The 22045-nt window shown below is 41.5% G+C and overlaps 2 protein-coding genes across 3 annotated transcripts in view; both read left to right on the top strand.

Annotated features, from left to right (window-relative positions):
* GUCY2C (guanylate cyclase 2C) overlaps positions 1-16927 on the top strand; it is a 45532-nt gene extending 28605 nt beyond the window's left edge. For both annotated transcript variants that reach the window (XM_087765791.1, XM_009475261.2), the window contains 11 exons: positions 2007-2139; positions 3978-4115; positions 7778-7866; positions 8600-8691; positions 10255-10413; positions 11801-11993; positions 12385-12559; positions 13506-13604; positions 14356-14450; positions 15098-15174; positions 16753-16927. In XM_087765791.1, coding sequence (XP_087621917.1) covers positions 2007-2139; positions 3978-4115; positions 7778-7866; positions 8600-8691; positions 10255-10413; positions 11801-11993; positions 12385-12559; positions 13506-13604; positions 14356-14450; positions 15098-15174; positions 16753-16927 — 1425 coding nt within the window. The remainder of the gene's footprint in view (positions 1-2006; positions 2140-3977; positions 4116-7777; positions 7867-8599; positions 8692-10254; positions 10414-11800; positions 11994-12384; positions 12560-13505; positions 13605-14355; positions 14451-15097; positions 15175-16752) is intronic.
* A 3794-nt stretch (positions 16928-20721) lies between these two features.
* Positions 20722-22045, top strand: part of PLBD1 (phospholipase B domain containing 1) — a 39930-nt gene continuing 38606 nt past the window's right edge. The window contains exon 1 of the mRNA XM_087765359.1: positions 20722-20863. Within this exon, the coding sequence (XP_087621485.1) occupies positions 20788-20863 (76 nt within the window). The 5' untranslated portion in view covers positions 20722-20787. The remainder of the gene's footprint in view (positions 20864-22045) is intronic.

Here is a 22045-nt window from a genome sequence, read left to right as displayed (position 1 = left end):
CAGAATATTGTGCAAGGGATTGTAATATTCTTGCACTGTGTCAGGAAAAGGGTTTTCAGTCAGAACTAAAGCTCCAGAGCTTCAGAGCAGAGGTTACAAGAATGCCTCAAGGATGTAGGAGTACTGCACTGAAAGTCATTATAAATTTTGAAAATCACATTGTGGGTTCTTCATAGGTTCTGTGTTTTCAGGTAGGTGCATAGGATAGTTGGAAAGAAGGAGGAAGATTTTATTTATAAGACTTCTGCCTCCAGAAATTGTTAACAAGAAAGCCCTGGTACAAGGAAATAAAAATTACCTTTGCCTGCCATTTGATGCTGAAACTGATTAGCAATTCTGCTGTAGCAATGGGTATATTTCCTGGCTGATGAAAGCAGGTGCTGGAAGAACGCACAGCTGGAGGAAATAGGACCAAAAGCAGGCAAAACATCCTGGATAGTGTCATCAGGGCTGCATGATAAAAGCTGCTTAATCAAGAAATGTGTTCTTTGGATATAGTGTGCACACAGTCTCTGTAAATTTTGGCATGATCTAGATAGATCCAGGATAACCAGTCCAACAACATTCTCCAGGGATTGCATCTCTTGCAGGCAGCTTGTGTCTCAGACATAGGTCTACTGTGCCCAAAACTCAGCTCATGTCTCAGTGATCTCTTGTAGCATTTGCTGGTCCGTTCCCAAATATGGGTACCAAAGGAGAGAAAACCCAGCATGTCACACAGTGTATTCATGACCACATGAACTATGTAACCCTGATTAAAGTCTATCTACCAGTTGTCATACAAGAGGATGAGCTATATATGTAGGAGTCTAAGTGGAAGACTATTCAGAGAAGAAACTATACAGATATTACATACCTGTTCTGGCTTCAACAGAATATAGACTGTGTTTCATATACTGAGCTACAGAGAAGAGGACTATAGGAAGAAAACCAACTGGCAGTAAGCTATAAGTAGGTGTGAGCTTAAGTAGTTTAGAAGAGAGATATGAAACAGAATAAATAATAGCAAGAGGGTGGAAATTAGCATACCTCCTTCCTTCTTCAGTTTACGCCCATTTACTAATGTTCTTTTCCTGCTATGCCTCAGTGCTGGCCCCTTCTCATGTGTTGCACTGTATTCGAGTGTCTTTGAATGAGATAAATTCAGAGGTGATGAGTAAAAAGGGGCAAACTACACACCTTTGTACGCCTGTGTGTGTTGTGAGTCAGAATCTCAGGAAATATAGCTGAAACTGCATCGGCCAGTCCTTGTGGTGCCCACTTCCGAGTTTAGCTCATGGATACCTGATATGTATTGACTAGTACAGAGAAACCCATAATCAGTCAGGTCAGAAGAGACCTTTCTGATTGTCTAATCTGATTCCCTGCCTTACATAAGCCTAGTGCATCATCTAACACTCTCTGCATTGACCCCTCTTTTTAGCCCTCTGCTTTGCAGAAGAGGATCTGCTGCAATGTTTCTGAATGAAGTCTCTGGTGTATGGTAATCTTCAAAGACGATACAGACATAAAGAGCAATTCCTCTCACACCTATGGTGTCCATTGCATGAACATGTAGTTGGAAGCACTTTTTTTGTGTGACATTCTGACAAATCTGTACTAAATTTACCAAAAAAGCATTTATTGCAAGTGAAATCAAAACTTCGGTGGGAGGAAATAAATTTTCCTAATTGCTTAATTGTGTTCTAATCTTATCAAAACCCAAGATGCTATGTCAGACTTTTGTTAACTAAGAGGAAGGATGGTCTTCCATGAAATGGTCCTTCTAATGATCCATCTCTTAATTTCTTAACATTGACTGTTCCTGTCATCTTGGAAAGTCTCCTCTGTAAAACAATATTTCTTTCCCTCCATGACAGGGAATTGTGATTTATGCATATCCATATGAGGCCATTTAATTACTTGGAAAGATATTACACTAATACTTCGCATTCTTGTTGAGTCTGGTAACAGCTGAGTGTCTCACACATAGTCTTGTTTTCTTCCTCTTTTATTATCAACCACAGGGGATGTCTTACCTGCACTCAAGCAAAACTGAAGTCCATGGTCGACTCAAATCCACAAACTGTGTAGTAGACAACCGCATGGTAGTGAAGATCACTGATTTTGGCTGTAATTCAATTCTGCCTCCAAGAAAAGGTAAAAACAGTACCTAATTGGACTCTCCTTCATGGTTTCCAACCCAATGGAATTTTCTTATATTCATAGTCCAGTAGGGCCTAATTACATCTTGTACACAGTACAAAACATATAATATGATTTTGTTTCATGTAGAAGCCATCATCAAATGATACCTGAAAACACTGTCTTAACTTAAATAACACAATGAAAGAGAATTATTAGCAGGCAGAGAAAGAAATTGGCAGCGTAGGTGAGAAGGAAAGGAAAGATGAATTTTCAACTTGAAGTTTAGAAAAGAGAGATTTCAGATGTGGCTGAGATGCAAGAAACATTTTCAGCACCCAAGGCCTTCATGCAAACAGCTCTCTTCAGCAGTAGTGCTGAACTTGGGTGAAGAAAAGAAGGAGTTAAGTACCACATGATCTTGTCATTGATCAGATGCACGTGTTACCACAGTGCTCTGTGATTTAATTTAAATATTAACATTCATAACTCTGATCATCCTTAAAAAAATCTGTAATGATATGCAATGATAACCTTAATGTTTTTCATTCCTTAGGCAGGAATCTAGCAGTATGTGTTCAATCAGATTGGAATAATTTTATCAGCTTTTCTTTACATTTTCTATTCATCTCATATTCGTAGGACATTTCTGTAAAACAGAGCACTCATTTCTACTCATCTTTTCCTTCTTAATTGATCTTCAGTGAAAAGAAGAGCCCATGTGAAATTATGTCATCTGAATCTGTATAGTAGAGCTTAGGGTATAATAAGCACAGCACTGTGCCATAACTGAAGTATATGATCTGAGAACAAACTGTGGTTGCAACGGGGTTGAGAGAAAATTTTTACATTCAGACACAAACAAGCTCAAGAGTAGCAATGAGAACATAAAAAAGAGTAAGAAAAGTGCCCTAAATGTAAATGCTCTATTCATTCTTCATTTTACAAATTTCATATTTAAATTTATATTATTATTACATTGTAATGTATTTCTCTCCTTTCATTGCTCATAAGATAAATGCTTTGACAAGCAGCCTCAAAATTTCTGGCTACTAGATTTCTTTCCTTGAAGAAAACCTACTGTTTCACAAGACATCTACAGATTCATTGTGGCTGGATGTTGCAGCCTGTTATAACGCTGTCTTCAGCGTCACTGTGTTCAGGTCACTGTTATGATACACCACCAGCATTTCATAACAAACTGACATACCGTGGCAGCATTCTAGTATTGAGGTACAATGGTGCTTGTTGCACTAGAAATAGAGATTAATAATTTCTGTAGAAAGAAAGTGGTTATGAGCAGGTAATATTATGTCAGGCTCAAAAGCACTTGAGAATTATTTCAATAGATTCATGATATCAAGGCTGCTGGGAAATATTACAGTCTTCTCATCTGACATCTTGTATAACAAGCTCCATGCATCTAGCTCAATAATTTATGGCTCAGCTTTGTTTTTAATAGCACTGGCATTCCTTGGTCTTATACAGATGCATAGGCTATTTCTAAGAAGCCCATGAAAGGTAGCTAAGAAAAGCAAATTCATTGCCAATAACCATAACTTTTCTGGAGGTGTGAGGGTCTGCATCTACAGTGGAAAACAGTAGGGCCAGCGAATCTCAGACAATTGAAAACTATCACATCAGAGGTTTATCTAACCTGTATTGACATCAGCTTCTCAAGAAAAATGCTAAAGTAGGAAATAAACAGTACCAGTGGGCTCTGGGTTTGATATGGAAAGAGTAAAAGAAAATATCACTATAGCCAATGGATGCTCTGAGAAGGATCACCCTTTTTCAATTACTTCTCTCTGTTCTCCCTTTACCTCATCCCTCATTGTCATCTGGATCTTCAGACCTGTGGACAGCTCCTGAGCATCTCCGTTATGCTGATGTATCTCAGAAGGGTGACGTGTACAGCTACGGGATCATTGCCCAAGAAATCATCCTACGCAGGGAGACCTTCTACACCAGACACTGCCAGGACAACAAAGGTAAATCCACAAATTTCTCCTCCATTGCAGCCTTCCAGGATGGTGTAGCTGTAACTGGCCCATTCTCCACATTTTGAGAAAGGCACTGTCTCTGATAGCTGCTTGAACTGCTGCTTCTTTCACTGTGTGATGAATGAAGAGCCTGTTTGAAGGATCTCATTGTGGGGGCAAGTGTCCTTGTTCTTTCTGTAAATAAAGTTTGCACTGAGTTTTCTTGCCCTTTCTCCTCCCTCATCACCTTGGCCACAGCATTACAGAAGTTAACATTATACAATGCTGTCCAGACTCACTGTAACATTTAAAGGCCACAAAAATTTTTCTGTTATGAGTTGTGGACAACATATAATAATTCACTCATATTAGGCATTGTAAATCAGCAATGTCAACACAGAACAACAAAAACTCAGCAGTATGACACAAGAACAGTTGGCATTTGAAAACTACAAATTCAGACTTTATTCAAGCCTGTCAAAATTTTACTCACTTAACTTCTGTCAGAAAAAGCATCTCCTCCTGCAGTACATCCATTAAACCCCATTTTGTGCATTTTGTGACATTGTTTTTGAGTGGCTAGCAGCCCAGTCAATCCCAGTTCACAGAATCCAGGCATTATTATATATTAGAACTGACATAAAAGCATGTGTGGGTTTGGGATTTTCCTAGTGACACTTAGCAACAACAAATTTAGACATTGCCTTTATCTCTGAGTCATTCTGATAGATCCGCCTCACATTTGTTAAAACATCTAGAGCAGCAGCTGGACAGCCTAATAGCTCTTTTCCTGAGTCACATTTGAGAATAACTTCTGGGGCATGTTCATCATCCTACATTATTGCAAATCTATGTTCATATTTGGGGAAACACAGTATTTCACATCAACAACTCTTTAATATAAATGTAGACCTAAAACGGATTAGAAATGACTGTTCCCCTTCAAGCAAACTCTTCAGGACTCCATGTTTAAGATAAGGTAGAGAAAATAAAAGTCTTTCTATTCCTTTTTCTTGGGAAGAGGCAGGCACAATCCTCATGAATGCAAGGATTTACAAATATCACCAAAATAGATGGAGAAAGGAAAGATCAATTATCTTTCTTGCTCATTTTCACTTGCAAAGCAAATCCATAGCAAACTACATTCTTTTACCTGTTTGTTCAGCAGTTACAGTCTTTCTGTGTTATGTTAATGGTTATTAAGTTAGCTTCAGCCACAGTGTTTCTGGGCTTTTCTGAGATGTGGTGGCATCCTCACTGCTCTGTGTTTGACCTTGGCTGTCATAGTCAGAATCTGGTTCCTTGTTTTAACTTTGACCTGTTTCTTAACACTGCATTTTGTCATTTTAGAAAGACTGTCCCTTTCAAATAGCATTAGGTTAATCCATTCAACTGAAAGAATTTTTAGCACCCTTAGGTGCTGTTGCTGGAGACGGTCACACATATCAGCATGTTTAGTAAGACAGCAATAACTGGGCCATAAGCCTGTTTGGTAAGTCTGGATTCAGTGTAACTTTAAAAAAAATCTGCTTTGTGAACTTCAGTTGAAATTTTAAGTTTTCCATTCAGTGAGGAGATTGTTTTCTCGCCAAAGCTTTTTCCTTAAAAGCATTAGTAGACGTCTAAGATTGCTGATCTAGTGGCTTCTGGTAGTATTCTTCATTTTTATTATGTAATTTGAGTAAATGTCTTCAGCCTAGTTTCAGCAGTTCGTCAAATTTCATGTAACAGAAAGGAATGAGTGTTATTATATATTGCTGAAGTGGGTCCTCATTTAAATGTCTGGATTAATTCATTAGCCAAGATACGGCAGCAAGAGGGCAGACCATACTTATTCAAACACCTTTGAATTTTGTTTGTGGCATCACCTAACTTTGGAAGAGAGTAGCTCAAACTTGGGTGACCATTAATTTACAAATATCTAAGATAAAAAGAAGGAAAAGAATACCAAATTAGAGTCAATCGTAATGGGCAAAGAAATGTACCTGTTGCATGTTAGATTAATTTGGTTTTTAAGTCTCCTGCAGAAAGTCTTTCAATGGCTAGGCTATCAGAAGTTAATCTTTGCAAGTTAGAAGACATGATACTGATATTTCAGGACAACCGATATAACCACTTCTCCAGGACTTCATTGGCAGCAGCAATGACTGTGTTTAGATTTTAAAAGAGTTCTTTAAAAAATGCTGTAGCTAGCCTCCATCCACAAACTTAGGAAAATTAAACTCAACTTGCAGGTACTCAGTGAGCCAATTTTCTCAACCTGCAAATATGTATCAACCAACTTAACATACAATAATATTGCTACTAATGAGCGAAAAGAAGTCCCACAAAGACGATGGGCATACAGAACTGGATTTCTGATATAGAAAATTAGTTACTGTATAGAAGTAACTAGGTCATAGTCCTCTTCACTGACTTCTCTGCAAGACAGCTGTTAGGCCAGCTGGTTGTTCCACTCTTCTGCAGAAACACCTCCTTCACTGCTCAAGACCGTGATATCTTGTCATGTACCAACACTCAGTTCAAGCTGCCTCCCTGTTCCACTACTTTCTGCCACTGGCTAATTGCAGCATTGCTAATAGTTGCTGTTACATCTGCTCTCAGGTGCGCGCACAGCGTGGAAATCCAACACATTCCTCCTGCATACATGAGACTTCCACAGATTCTTCTGTCTCTTAGCCCACAGAAGGCTTCTTAGCAGTCTCTCCACTCCATAGCATTTGGGAGGCTCAAGTCCCCTGCTCCTTCTCTAGTCTGTAACTTCTGTACCACAAAGCTGGAAGCTACTGCATCCTTTTAGGGTGATCATGCACACTGGGCATGCTTAGGCATCCCTAGCTGCTCTAGACTTGCACATACCATCATGATTACAAACCTTCCTCATCTCATTATATGCTTCCTTCAGTAAAATTGTCTCCCAAATATAATCAGACATTATTAATAAATGTGTTTCATACTTGTTCACAGATCCCTTTCAGTTTCTCTGTCTCTCCCCCAGAGGTAAAAAATTGCTTCTTTTTTACCTCCCTCCCTCTGGAACTTTTGAGCTCTGGAGAAGGACAAAGAGAGATATTTTTGTTTTAGCTCTCACTTACTGTGCTTAAATTGAGTTGTGCAAACGCAGCCTGCATTCTGATATGTTCAGAATCCAAATAACTTTCATAGAACGGATTTCATGAATAAGAATACAAATGAGCTAACAAATGCAATGCTTTTAAACCATATACATTAATAGCCTAGTTTTAAGGAAGCTGAGCATCTGCAGGATGCTTTGAACTGCTCTGATGAGAGTTGTATGTCTCCACACTTTTGATCAAGTTGCAATTGGCTTTTCACATTGTTTTTTACTATAACTATACTTCATGCTGAGAGGCACACTAATAATGCCTAACTTTCATTTGGGAAGATGCCATAACCATGTCTACCGTGACCAATAAATACTCGTGTACGTTCCTATTCATTTTGCTTTCAGGGGCCTTTGAGCCAGCCTGTTTTGATCTTGTGCCATATATTTAGAAAAGCTCCAAAGTTGAAATGCACATCAAAATGAGGGAACTGTCTTCAAGGCTTCTGTTTGTACAGTAACTCGTAACATCATAGGATGCTATCCACAAGAAATGTCCTTCTTATGCTTTTTTTGTTTAAAATTTTGCATCTTTTTCCTGTGTTAGAGAAACTTTACAGAGTGGAGAGCAGCAAAGGAGGGAAGCCTTTCCGACCGGACCTGTCCTTGGAAACAGTGGAAGAAAGAGAGATGGAAGTAAGCTAATAATTAACTAAGCCATTTTCTGGGTGAAGGGGGGAAGTCCTGGCCAAACTAGAGCTCATGATCATGGGAGGATGAAAGCTATGCACATTTTATGCCAAATGCCCTAACCTCATGGGAAAAAACGGTATTCTATAGTTGTTACCAGTGAAATGAAATACAACTCATGAAAATTATTTCACTGGAAAGAAATGGACGCTTATACGGTGCCACTCTTCTGACCTATTTTAGATTTCTTTAAGATGGGATGAATCACACCTCAAATACACCTTTCTCACTGATTATATAGCCCCTAAGGCTTCTTGCTCAGGTGAAAATGTCTGTATTGTAGACATACACATATTCAGCAATGAACCCCATTCTTTTTGGCTGAATCATCCATTTCAGAAAAATGCCAAACTCAGGATATTGGAATTATTATTACCACAGCATTTACCTCCATGTCAATAACTGTATCTGGCACCAGCTGCAAGACTGGATCCATTTACTTGCCTTTCATTTATGATTGCAAATTCAAGTTAAGATCATGTCACTAGTCACTACAGAGTTAAGTTTAAGATGCCTGCAATGTGTGTCCTAACCATAGATTCAAAATGGTTAGTCACACATTTTAATATGTTGCCGGTCAAGAGTAACCAGAAATTCCCTAATGAACTAGTGCTGTTTAGCACCCTTATCCTTCTATATCCATTACTCAGGTGGACTTTCCTTAAATTTTTGTTTGAAGGTGTATACACTAGTGAAGAGCTGCTGGGAGGAAGATCCAGAGAAAAGGCCTGACTTTAAGAAAATTGAGAGTACTCTGGCTAAAATATTCAGGTGAGCAGCAGGGGCTCCGTTTTTTAAGAGGCTCCAAACTCCTCCTAAGTGTTAGAAAGCTTGTATTTTTAAGTACGTAAGTTGATGTGATTATGATTCAATCAGTGGAAAAACTGAGTGTCTTCACTTAGATCCTCTTTTATTCTTTGGCAGAAAAGTAGGTGAGCACGTGCATATGTACATGTGTGTACATGAGCATCAATTCATGTATTAGCTGAGTGAGGGTAAGACCATCACCATACCTCAAATTGGTACATTGTGAAAGTAGCAAGCTGCATAATTAGAGATTTAAACCATTCAAGTAATTCACCCCCTGTCTCTAGTCAAGAGTTGGATAGTGACTCATGTTGTCTAAGTTTCAGGAAATGAATGCACATAAGTGTTTGGAGGATAATTAGAAAGTTGGGATGAGCTGGGTTATGCCATAAATGAGTTTGGATGGTCCCAAATTAAGCTGACTAGAAGTGTTGGGTTGTACTCACCAGAAGTATTAATTACAGTGTTTTTTTGGTGTAAAGTTGTGGAATAATAAGGGCCATAGCTGGATAAACCCTGGGGGGTTATACAGGCCTTTCACCTGGCCAATGCTGCATTGTTCCTACAGAGTTTGATCTGAATTAATTATTTCAATGTCCAAACAGCGAGCTTTTAATCACTTCTCTTGGGAAATTGATCCCCAGTTTTTAAAGCTCTCCTCATCAACAAACCCCAACAGTACTCACATCATTTGACATTTCACATGGGCAGAAAGACAACCGCACTATGCATAACTGAATGTATCAATTGAATAATCTTACTGCAGCTGAACAGAAAGACATCCTGGTTCAGCTCCTAAGCCTCCATCCTACAAAAGCAAGGGGCAGCCTAAGATGGTGCATCCCTGACATAAAGATTTGTTTAGAGTGGTTTTCAAGTCCAGCTGGGTACAATACTAATCTGACTCTTCCAATCAGCCTGTCCCCATCTACTTTCAGACTGCTTTGGCAAGTGCAGGCTGTGCAGACAAACAGAGGTTACGAGTGGCTCGTGTTACCATACTTGTGCTTCCAGGAGTTAGTAGGCTGGAGTCTTCAGGATCTTGTGAGCAAAACTAGCCCAGGGACTGCTAATTGTTCCATTGAATTGTTCTGTCTTCTACACAGGCAGACCCAAATCATCTTAATCCTTCTGGCTGAAGGCCCCATCTAAACATTATATGCAATTTTCTACCTACTATCTTTAGCTTCCTCTCAGGATTTAAGCTTGTCAGTTACTTTTTACAAATGAATGTTCATGGATTACCCAAGGTAACCTGGAGTTGACAATATTAGCAGGGCTAGGTGATTTAAGGGTGCTTTAGGAATTACCAGCTCCAAGTGACAAGTCTGGATCACAGACTTTCAATTCATAAACATAAGCTCTCCAAGGAAGAAAAAGAATGATGCACTTGAGGCATTTTGCACTCTAACTACATGGAAGTCACTGACGTTTTCCATTGCTCCTTTTTTGGCCTCTTTTTTGCCTCCCTCAACAATGTCCTTCCATCAGCCTTTCTTGTTGGTTCCTGTGTATTTCTGTTAACAGTAACTGCCATGGCCAGACCAATGAAAGCTACATGGATACCCTAATCCGGCGTCTACAGCTGTATTCCCGGAACCTGGAGCACCTGGTGGAGGAAAGGACAGAGCTATACAAAGCAGAGCGAGACAGAGCAGACAGGCTTAATTTCATGTTACTTCCAAGGTAACTGGCCAGGAGGATTTTCACTGGCATTTTATTTATGTATATCACCTGATTCTTGGAGAGTGAGGGCTGGGATTAATATTAATCTTCTGTTTCCTTCCCCTCTAATCTGATCCTGCTAGGGAGGAAAGAAGAAGCTGTCCCTGAGGTCTCCACCTTATGGTGGAGTTTCGTGCAAGATGGTACTGGGACCTGTTGTCTTCCTCAACCTCTCTTCATGTACAGGATCCCATTTTCGAGCACAAACCTCTTTTTCACTGCCTTTCTGGGAACACATAGATCTGCAGTGATCCCACAACATAGAGCTCTGTTCTGCTCCAGCACCTTGCTAGGTAGACGGAGTGTCTCCAGCTGGAGAGCAGGAGTACAGTCCAACTTCAGTCTGTGGTTTAGCAATGCATCAGAGGGGCTGAGGTGGGCTGGGCCATACTGGGCCAGACTGGGCTAGATGGATGCTTCAGAGTATGGTATAGGACAAGTATTATTGATATTATAATATTGGTAATACCGGTAATTTTGCATACATTTGGAATAGTAAAACTATCCTGGTATATCACTACTAGTTTCAAGGGTATTTATGTAGTCAAGGTATTGATTCTATGACTCATCTTAAAAAAAAAAAAAAGGGTCTATTCAATCCAGTTTTGGGGAAAATTTGAAATGATCTGGCTGTGTATACCGTGCAACAAGGAATCCATGTTTCCTTCCACTCTTTGTTGTTCCTACCACTCCATTGTCTCATTGTAGATGGAACACAGTGTTGTGCAACACCTATAATTTTCTAGGTCTTTTTCAGTTATTCTCTTCTAATACCTCCACTAGGAAAAGATATTTTCCTGGATTTAGAAATGCATGAAAATGAAAGTCCCTCTGAACAGATATTGACTGTCATGGTATTGAATTTTTGTTCCATGAAATTATCAGACTATGATATCTCACCTGAAATCAGGATGAGGTGATGTAATTATCAGGATGAAATTACTTCTGCACTGGGGAAACAGAAAAATATGTCTGTTCTTACTTATTGTGTGGGTAAAATGGAGGTCCACATGTCGGAAGTTTCAGAATTTGTTTTACATTTGACTCAATATCCCTATTTCTGACCTTAGCCAAGAAGCTCAGTTTCCTGAGCCTCAGTTTCCTCATGGCTATTAACACATTTGGATTTTGTAAGGCTGTAGCTCATTAATTAACATTAGTAAGTGGTTTGAGGTCCCTGGCTGAAAGGCATTATGGGCATCTAAAATGCAGTTACAGTGGCAGTTTTCAGCAAACTATTTGATGTTTCCTGAACAGAAAGCAATGATGTGTTGGGTTGCATGAAGAAATACCTTTAATATTAAACACAGACTACTCATCTGTCTTCCTGCCTTCTCTATTTCCACAGGCCAGTAGTAAAGTCTTTGAAGGAGACTGGCCTGGTAGAGCCAGAGCTATTTGAAGAAGTCACTATCTACTTCAGTGACATTGTTGGCTTCACCACACTCTGCAAATACAGCACCCCTATGGAGGTGGTAGATATGCTGAATGATATCTACAAGAACTTTGACCACATTCTTGACCATCATGATGTTTACAAGGTGATTAGCTCCGCACTTTTGTTCAGTTAACAACCAGGGGACACACAAATCAAATTGGATGATGTGGTGAATTTGGGAATCTGCCTTCTAAGCAAAGACAAAAGAGAAAAAAACAGGTCAAGATTACCTCATTTCAATATGCTTTCAGTGTGCCTGCTTATACCAAATTTTCTATACTAGGTGGTCCCAGATTCATTAACTGGAATGCTGGGTACAGTTATAAACACTCATATACCAAAAAGGTGACAGCTACTTTAAGCTAATCAATCCTGCTGTCCAGGGAAGAAATGTTTAATCATGAACAAGAGGATCTGATAAAACCTTTCTGCTTTTAACTAAATATGTATTTTGTTATGCCTGCAGGTAGTGAGTTCTAGTTTTATTTCCACAGGTGGAGACCATTGGTGATGCTTACATGGTGGTGAGTGGTTTACCAAAGAGGAATGGCAACCGGCATGCAGTAGACATCTCCATGATGGCTCTGGACATCCTCAGCTTCATGGGGTCTTTTGAATTGAGACATCTCCCGGGTCTGCCTGTTTGGATTCGCATTGGAATTCACTCTGGTACACAGTGGTGCTAGATCAACAATGACAATGTTGTTGCCTTGTTTTTGAACAGAATAGACATCCATAGAAGATCTGGTAGTACATCATATGCAACTGCTCTCCTCATGAAGAATCAGGTTGAAAACAGTGTACCTGGAGGAAGAGCAACAGAAGTAAATAAGCCACTGGTTTGCTCCCCCAGAGTGAAACAGCCCATACCCATTCATTCATAGCTTAAGTCAGTAGCTAGGAAGAGCAACTGCCATTGTTCCTGGTATGATTAAGCCAGTTGCATCAAATAAGTCTTTGCAGATCGCTCCTTCCTGGTCAAAGTGGAGATCAGCCATGGCAAGATATGCTTGTCTAGACACAAATTGCAGGCCTGTATTTTATGCTTTTGGAGGCAAAAGTTCTGACAAGCCTATGTGGGAATTCATGTTTTAATTCATGCATAAAAATAATTTTTCTCAAAGGGTAACTGCAGATAGCTCAAGCAGATAGTTCCCAAGTACTTTGGGAAATTTTTTCATTTTTGTTTCTTTCAACAACCACATGAACACCAGCTGCCAGGGGATGAACATATCAGCGAAAGTGACTGAGGCACTGGGAAACCCTTTGAGGCACCGCTATGCACCCCTCCCTAATGAAGCTTATTTTCTTTTCCTCTTGCTTCTAAAACTGACATTTTTTTCTGCACAAAAATTGTGTTTAAATACAATTAACACTGTGCAGCCATGTCCTTTTTATGCTTTTATTGTATTATGCAAGACGAACAGAGCTAGGCTTGGTTTGGAGTGGAAGAGGAGACCACCAGATACTTTGGGAAGTGAGGTACAGAGTATTGTCATTGGTGAGGAATGCAGAGCTCCAGCAGATACTGCACTGCTCTGCAACAGTGAGACACCTTCCAAACAAATAGTGTCTTGATCCACCTTTTTTCTCATTCTCTGCATCCCATTTCTAGGTCCATGTGCGGCTGGTGTGGTTGGAATAAAAATGCCTCGTTACTGTTTGTTTGGAGATACAGTGAACACAGCTTCGCGGATGGAATCCACAGGCTTGCGTAAGGATTTAATTTTAGCTGACAGTGTAACAGGACCAAAGGCTATTGCTTAGTTCGTGACTGAAGTGTCTGCTTTCAGCTGAGAGCAACTTACTATCAGCTCGCAGAAGCTTCAAAGATTAAGAAGCCCTATTTATTTTGATTACCAATTGTTTCACTGTCCTGGTGGGCAATGAAGACTTGTTCCTTGTTCATGTCTCAGTGCTGGTAATGGGGAGTACGTAATGGCTGAGTTCCTCTGGAAGATATGATACTTATGTGTCTGGGATTTATTTTTACTCTATGAATGGTAGATTTTAGTTCGACCTAGAATTGTATTACAGCTCTGTTGTGTAAATACGCTGACTGCATATTTTAAGTTGAAGCAATTATGTCTTCAACTTCACTATTAGGGAACTGTGCCAAGAGCCAGTTTGTCTTCCTTCTGCCCAGCGTCGTCACACGACTATTCGCTGTATAGGACACTCCCAATTATTCTTTTCCCTTTTGGCATCTAAATACTACAGATACCATGATCACCTGTATTTCAGATCAGTGGCTCTACCAGCTGTTCCTCCCTAGATACAATGCTATGTAGCGGAGTCAGATTTTTTGTACAGCGGTGTAATTGATTCTCATTTAATTTGACTTTCAGAATTTATGTTGATAATAATTGGAGGAGCTTCTGCTATAGCACCAGTTTTCACATATACTTAATATGATTATGAGGTACATTTCCAGATTGAGCTTTCGTTGTGTCTTTATTTTTTAGCTTTAAGGATTCATGTAAGTGGTTCCACTATTAACATCCTGAAAAGAACAGACTGCCAATTCCAGTATGAAGTGAGAGGAGAAACGTACTTGAAGGTAACCTTTACCATGCTCATGCATGAACACAGAGAAGAGGGATAGTATAAAAGTATTATATAGCTGAGAGTATCCCGCAACTTACTTAACAGCTGGGGAACAAGGGTTACAGATCAATTGGTATCACAGTCTCTAGTGGTTGAAGACACTTCTATAAAGACAATGCAGGCAATGAAGAGCTCCCTAAGTCATAAATTAAAGCAACATAAAGATGTGGAGAATAAATGAAACATACCATTTGTAACAGAAAATTGTGGAGTGAATTAATCTGATGGAAGGGAAGCTGAATCTATTGTTAATTTGCTCATGCTCTGGTATCTGACTGTCTATCTACCAATCCATTTACTTCAGTCTATTACACTTGGCAGACGTCTGTACTTGGGAGCTGATGGGAGGCAGCACAGCTCACCTCTCCCATGCCGTGTGTTTCAGGTCATGGAACAAGGGAGCGGGTGTGGAGCTGCATCTCCCCCATTATTCTTCTTCTTACATCTGATTTTTAATCCTTTGCTGTGAGCATCAGTTATTGAAAACAAGCAAAGACAAACATGGCATGTGCAATACAGTATTATTTACGTAAATTAACTACAGGAAATTGCATTCTAATCCCTAAATTGTGCTTTCTCTTCTTTGTCATACATATTTAGGGCAGAGGAACAGAGATTACCTACTGGTTGACGGGTACTGAGGACAAGAAATACAGTCTCCCAACACCTCCCTCTGTGTAAGATGGTCTTTATCTATGAAAAGGGAAGAGAAATTCCCAGTCTTTGCGCTTTAGCCTTCGCTGGTCCTCCCTGGCACTTGTTGTGGGTTTTTTATACCACTCAACTTGTCTTCAGTAGTTAGAGGCTTAACAGTGTATGTGCATATAAACCTGTAAATATTCATGACACGGGACCATGCGTATGCTGAAGGTTATTTGTATATAAAGGCGCTTAACAGGTTCATTTCCTTGGAAGGGAAATAAGACTTACAGGACAAGTTGCTGATGTGGTAAGTGCAAGAGATGGACAGAAAAATGAAAACCATTAATATTTCCGAAACTTTAGTCCTAATGGCACCTGTGTGTGACAGTACAGTGAGAGGATAACTGCAACTGAATGTGCAGCTCTCTGTAATACATGCTATGCCTGTGAGTTCTTGTGGGGGAATCTGTAGGAGGAATGAAACTTGAGGATTTTGATCAGTAATCTGCTAGAAGAGGCAGACAAAGTTAATGTAGTATTGCACAGGCATAAAGTCTTTAAAAATTGAACAAAAGCTTACTTTCTAATATATAAGAGGTAAGTTATCAAGAAAAAAACATGAGGCCGATGGCCTAGAACTGAGCTATCATTTTGCATTAGTATTGAATAAAATATAGTAATAGTGGAAGTGTTGTTTTTGAGAAACTATGCAAAATTGAAGTGAGGATCACTGGTTGCGCTTATTTCATGTGTATTTTGCATATGAATACTGCATTATTTCCTGCAAACGCACTAAATGTGGAAGTTCCTCACTTTCTGCTCTAAACTCCTGTGTAAAGTGGGAATTTGCTGCCATCTGCTCTGAAATGACAGTGTTTCAGTACAACTTGAGGCCATTAGTTAAAGTACAAGTGTTTGCCTCTGGGCTGAGCAGGAAATTACACTTTTGTAAAGTTAGAACTCCTTTTTTGAATTAATATGATCAGTTGAGACTATCAGAATTATCGAATTGGTGATTCTTCTGGAATTCAACCATTGAAAGTACCTCTTGAGCTGGATTACAGTGGACAGTGATGTTTTTGTTTTCACTTCCTCATATAGGCTGTCACTGATAAAATTGCTCCTTAAAATTGTGGGGTACTCCAGCAAAAGCCAGACACACTGCAGAAATTTATGAAAAGGTGGCAACTCTGTTACTGAAGGCCACCTGAAGTTGAATAGTGGAAGTGCTGGCACCAGTAATGGTGTTGACAGCTAGAATCAATTTTGATTTGGAGTTATGCTAATCCATGTCTTCCTTTTCATGCAAATGATGCTGAAATTTTTTTAAGGTTGATAATGACACAGCTACAGACCTCCTGTGCAGAGACAGTGAGCCGTACTATCTGGAAAAATCATATGTAAATCCTGAATTCTATTCCCAAATCCAGAACCTGAATTTGGTTCTGCCCACACTTTCTATCGGTAGTGTGTGAAGGTCATGAAGATAAACACAGGATAGAAATGTTTAAAAACCACTGGGTATCTGGAAATCACTAAAATCGCTGGAAATCACTAAAATCGCTGGAAATCACTAAAATCGCTGAATTTTTTTTCCATCCTGTCACTTTCAGGGAGAATCAGCAGCGGTTACAAGATGACTTAGCAGAGATGATAACAAATATTCTTCAGAAAAGGGAAAAGGAAGGGTTCAAGACACGAGAGCTTTCACGGGTAGCTAGCTACCGATCAGGTACCCTGGAATACCTACAACTAGCCAGCACAGAGAAGTCTGTTTCATATCTTTAAAACTGGATGTCTAGTATGACTCAAAAAGCTGCAGCAACTCTCCGGAGTACTTCATGTGAAGGCTGGAGGTTTATACTCTCAGCTAGAGGAGAAAGAAAATACCTTTTCAAGCATCATTTCTACCATCTGACCTGCTATCAGTAAACCAAACCTCTCTTCACTGTAATGTTCAAATTGTCGGATGGCTTCAGTAGGACACATGCAGCCTGATTTGAGGTAAATGCAAATATCTGCACTTGAGTCTGGAAAATATTTTTTTTTGTTTTGGTTTGGTTTTTAAATGTGATAGCCTGTTCAGTAATCCACTTCTGAAAATATTCACAGCAAAGCCTTAATTTGTAATGATTTTTAAATGTTGTATTTAATTTGTAATTTTTATTTGAAGAAAGATTTGCTGTAATATATTTGAAAATAACATTAAACATATCATATGTAAATCCTGGATATGTTGCCATTTTGCTTCTTGTGTTGTTTTCCCCTGTCTCTGACATGTTTTGTTTAATCAAGTTGACTTTGTTCAAGAGACAACAGTTCTGTTATTTACCTTGGGAGATTACTCCAGAAGTCGTATGGTTTCTAAAGCTTATCTGAATCTCTTGGGCCTGCAAAATGAAACTGGAAATCTTGCAAAACCAGACATTTTCATATCTTTCCTCCACTTCTCCTTCTGTCCCCAAACGAGAAGTGCAACAGAAATGAAGGAAACAAACTTATTTGAATTTCTTAAACCTGAGAAACTTTCAATTCAACTTTTGGATGAAGTTTCACAACCAGGCGGAACTCAGGTTTTACTGAAATGACTCGCTCATTAACTGACACCATGGCATTTAAAAACAGCTTTAAAAAACAACCAAAGCACAGGTAACACATGTAAAAGAAAACCAGCATTCACATGAAGAAATAACCAGTGAGTGAAATTTTTGCAAAGGCCTCTTGTGCATTGGTGGCTTTCAAAGCAGAGCTACTTCTTTCACCATTGTCAAATATTGGCCAGTATTTGAACCATAAAACATGGTGCAAAATCTTTTTTTTATGGTTTTGAACAGCATTTTTGTCCAAGTAAACAACCTAAAAATGTTAAAAAAGAGCAAGCCAGTTGCCTGTATTTTTTCTTTATCAACCTAAACTGGCTTTGTAAGAACACACACACACAAAAAGAACAACCTAGGTGTAAACAGACAGATCTGAAGTGCAAAGATTCCTGGAAAAATTAAATCAGGAGATGTTGTAGGGCTTATGCTCTTGTCTAATGAATGCAAATTCCTACACCCAGGAATACAATATAGACACAAATAGTGGTTAGCATGTAACCAACAGCCACAGCTTTCAGATTATATGTAACCAATCTTAAACTTGGACTGTCACTAATACCATATCATTACTTCTTCGGTCTGTGTCCTAATGGAACTGTTCATTGGGGTAAGGATAGAAAAAAATGTCTGGTATTCTAAAACTCGTATGTATTAAGAGGACTACCAGTACAGTAAAAGAGTATAAAGTCTGCTGTTTCCTGCCCTGGGGTGCCAATCAAAAAGCTTCGTCTCTATGTCTGCATTCTTGGGTGCGACTGCTGTGCTTCTTGGCACCACTGGGCTATTCTGGTTGCTGTCTCTGATACGCTCAGCAAGCGTGGCTGTAATGCAGTGACAAGCGCTGGACTCCTCAAGCCTGAAGAAGCCCACCACTACTACTATCTTAAGGAGAGTTGCTCTAATCTTTGAAGTGACATAAGTCTACTTTTAAAGAGGAGTTTTAGGATTCCATCCTTGACACCTCTGAGATATACAAATTATTTTAGAGCAAATGTCTGCTGACACTGACTGAGACAATTAAACAGTGTTTAGTTTTAGTAGCCCTTCTCTTTCCTGCATTCTTCAGATCATAAATTTCATATAATTCTTTGACGATAAATAGTTACCTTAGCAATGAGTTGATGGACCCATCTTCTGGTAGGTTTGTTTTCTACATTGTTCTGTCTCTGCACATATCTGCCACCCATACAATAAAATCAATTTTGACTACCCTTTTTAAAAATTTGCTTCTGGTTTCTGGTTTGAATCTGTCTTAGATTCAATGTCTTACCATTGCATCTTGTTATCAAATGTTAGATCAAAGAGCCCTCTACCATCAGAAATCTGTCACTGAAGGTCCAGTCATTCACTCCTGGTTTTTTTAAGCAGTGAAACATTATATTAAAAACCCAGTGTGAGATATAATTTTGTTCTCCAAGTGGAAAGGATTTCGACTGCACCATCACCATTATTTGAACTTAACTCACACCAAAAAAAATTCTATGAATCCCTGGGCTGGGGGCATGTGGAAGTTAATCTTTCCAAATACATATCAAGAGCTTTGTAATTTTGGTCATATTCACACTCCCCCCCTTGTCTCCATCTCATTTTTGTCATGCATCTGCACTCCCCTCCTGTTTCAGCATTGTATATTTGTGCTCTCTATCTTAGTTTGCATGTGCCTCCAATTCCTGGCCATGCCCATCACTTGTACGCAGAGAATCTTGGTTTAAATATTTTTTTTTTTTTTCTCCTGTGGTAATCCTATAAAGAGGATTCCATGGAAAATATAATTTTGTATTTTACTCCACCAACACAGTCAAACTGAGAGCAGCATGTGACAGAGGTGAATTTCTCATTTGGAAAAACCTTTGGAAAATATTCCTCCAAAGCAAACACAGCCTGCATTCATGATTAGACATTTAAGAGTTATTTTTCACTGGGGAGGCAAAAAAAAAAAAGCAACAGCACTGTGTGTTATCCTTATCTCTTAGTGAAAAGTTGTCCAGAACAAAACAGCGATGGGTATGGAAGGATCCCTGCAGCCAGCAGTAGTGTTACAGTGCACTTACCCCGGGCTTGAGGCCAAGTCTTGCTATTTGCCTGAACTATTTGGCATGCGACCTTGTTATATGAGGCTATTACAGGCACTGGTATCAAATTTGAACTATCTTAAACAATTACCAAAATACAAAGTCCTAATAATGGCTTTTGTAGGACAGTAGTAGAATATCCAACACTGGGGGAGAAGAAAAGGCAGCACCTCAAAATGATCTGAATGGAAGGCCCCATGGGAAGTTGTCCCTGTCTGTTAACCCTAAGCAAAGGACCATCCCTCAGCTTTTCTGCTGGGATGCACACAGCAGGTGTTCTCAACAGGGCCAAAAGCTGCTCTTCCTCTGATGTAAAACGCAGTTTGCTAAGACACCACCTAACTCCTGTTGCTTTATGGGGCCTTTCCTGATCAACCGTCACCCCTTTTTCCGTTAATCACCCTTGGCAAGCACAGCGGCCCAGCAGGCGCCAGCCTGGGGCTCCCTCCTCACTGCCTCATGCCACACGAGGCCAGCCAGCATGGTGGCGAGGCCCGACCTCGGCCTGCCGTGAACCCCACATCCTGGCCAGGCTTTGGGGGCTCCCGACAAGCACCGGGGTCAAGAAGATGCCAGGGCTTGCCGCCCAGCTGGACTTAACGCCTTCCCCAGTGCCTTCTGCCACGACCGCCAGCAGGCCGGGCTGCGAGGTGGCTGGGCGCAGAGGGCAGCGTGCAGTCCGGGCCGGCGGGGCGGCCTCGGGGTCTCTGCCACCACACTTTGGGCGGGAAGCGGCGTGTGAAAAGCGGCCGCCGGCGCCGGCCTCCGCCGGGGCACATCCCGGACCCGGAGGGGAGAGGGCGGCCGGCGCGGGGGGCAGCCCTCGCCCAGGCAGGGCCACCCCCAGCACGGGGCGCCGGGGCCGGGGCGGGCGCCGGAGGAGGCGGGGGCAGCGGCGAGACCTGCCCTAAGCGAGGGAACTTCTTAAAGTCCCGCCGCCTCCTGGTGCCCAGAGGAGGTGCGGGGGAGCGGCAGCATGGCCCGGCTCGGCGGTGGCGTGTGCTGCTGCTGGGGGCTCGTCCTCCTGTGGGCGGCGGCGGGGGGCCGAGCAGGTGAGGTGAGGGGAGCGGGGGGCGGGCAGGAGGCCGGCCCTGAGGGGGCGGCGGGGGGGGCCTCACCCCGGAGCCCCCTCGTCGGTGCGGGCGGGAAGGGAGGGAGACAGCGGGGCTGCCCCCCGCCCCGGGGGTGCCGGGCGGCTGCGCGGGGGGGGGGGCGTTGTCCCGCCGTCGGAGCCCGGCCCGGGGCTCTGCCGCAGCTCCTGAGGAGGCAGCGCGGCTCGCCCGGGCCCGCCCCGGGGGACCCGGCGGGCTCCGCGCCTCGCCTTGGGCAGCTGCTCCTCGCTGCGCCTCCTCCCCGGCTCACTCCGGGGGGAAAGGCCCCCGTGCCTCCTTGGAAACGGGTGCGAGGCGGCGAGGGGCTTCGTCCCTCGGCGGTGCCGGGGCCGCTGCGGCGGTTAAGCCCCTCCACCCCCCGGAGGGACGCTGCATGTCGGGGAGGGGCCCCATGGGCTTGCTCCGAGGGCTCCCGGTGGCCCGGCGGCTGGGGCAGGCTCGGCCGTGGTGCCTGGTGGGTGTTAAGTGCTGGCACTTCATTCCTGCATGCTTTCAAAACATCTTTCCCGGAGCGGGCGAGGGGACTCAAACTTCAGAATTTAACAGATGGGAAGCTCCTTTGAGCGCCCAGTGCTGCTAGGTTTTACTGTAATATGCGCGCACAGGAATAATTTAGGGTGGACACCTTGTTTCGGTGCTGTGGCCTACAGCATGCCGCCACTTGCATCGTTAACACAGGTTTTAGTGCTGGCTTGTGGGTATAGGTCATCGCCTGTGTTTCAGAATTTGTACCTATGCATGATCTGATGTTTTCTGAGTAGATAAAGTTGCGTTGCCATTAGAGTAAGTAATTGACCAATATCTGATTAACTTAAATATTGAAGTTGTTTTCTACGGTACAAACACTACTTCGTGCTAATTTTGTGCTCATGTTGCTTTTCATCATATGTTTGCATAATACACTTTTTTAGTCAAAGCTGTAAGGCTCCAATTAGGGTAATTCAGTAACTGAAACTTTTGTAACACTTTTGATTTTCCTCTGTGACCGCTATAGTTTTTCTGTCTCCTGATTTTAGAGCTTTATTTTTGTTGCAACTTCATAGTCAGATTTGGATGCAAGCAGAACTTGGCAAATGCCATAATGGCACATTTTGGTGAGCTTCACAGTTTTCCATAGAATCT

The sequence above is a fragment of the Nipponia nippon genome, unplaced genomic scaffold (genome assembly GCF_047370975.1).
Source record: "Nipponia nippon isolate SJK-2023a ecotype South Korea unplaced genomic scaffold, ASM4737097v1 scaffold_3, whole genome shotgun sequence".
In the NCBI taxonomy this organism is placed as follows: domain Eukaryota; kingdom Metazoa; phylum Chordata; class Aves; order Pelecaniformes; family Threskiornithidae; genus Nipponia; species Nipponia nippon.
Note: the sequence above shows the minus strand (reverse complement) of the source record. Positions and strands in the feature narration are given on the sequence as shown.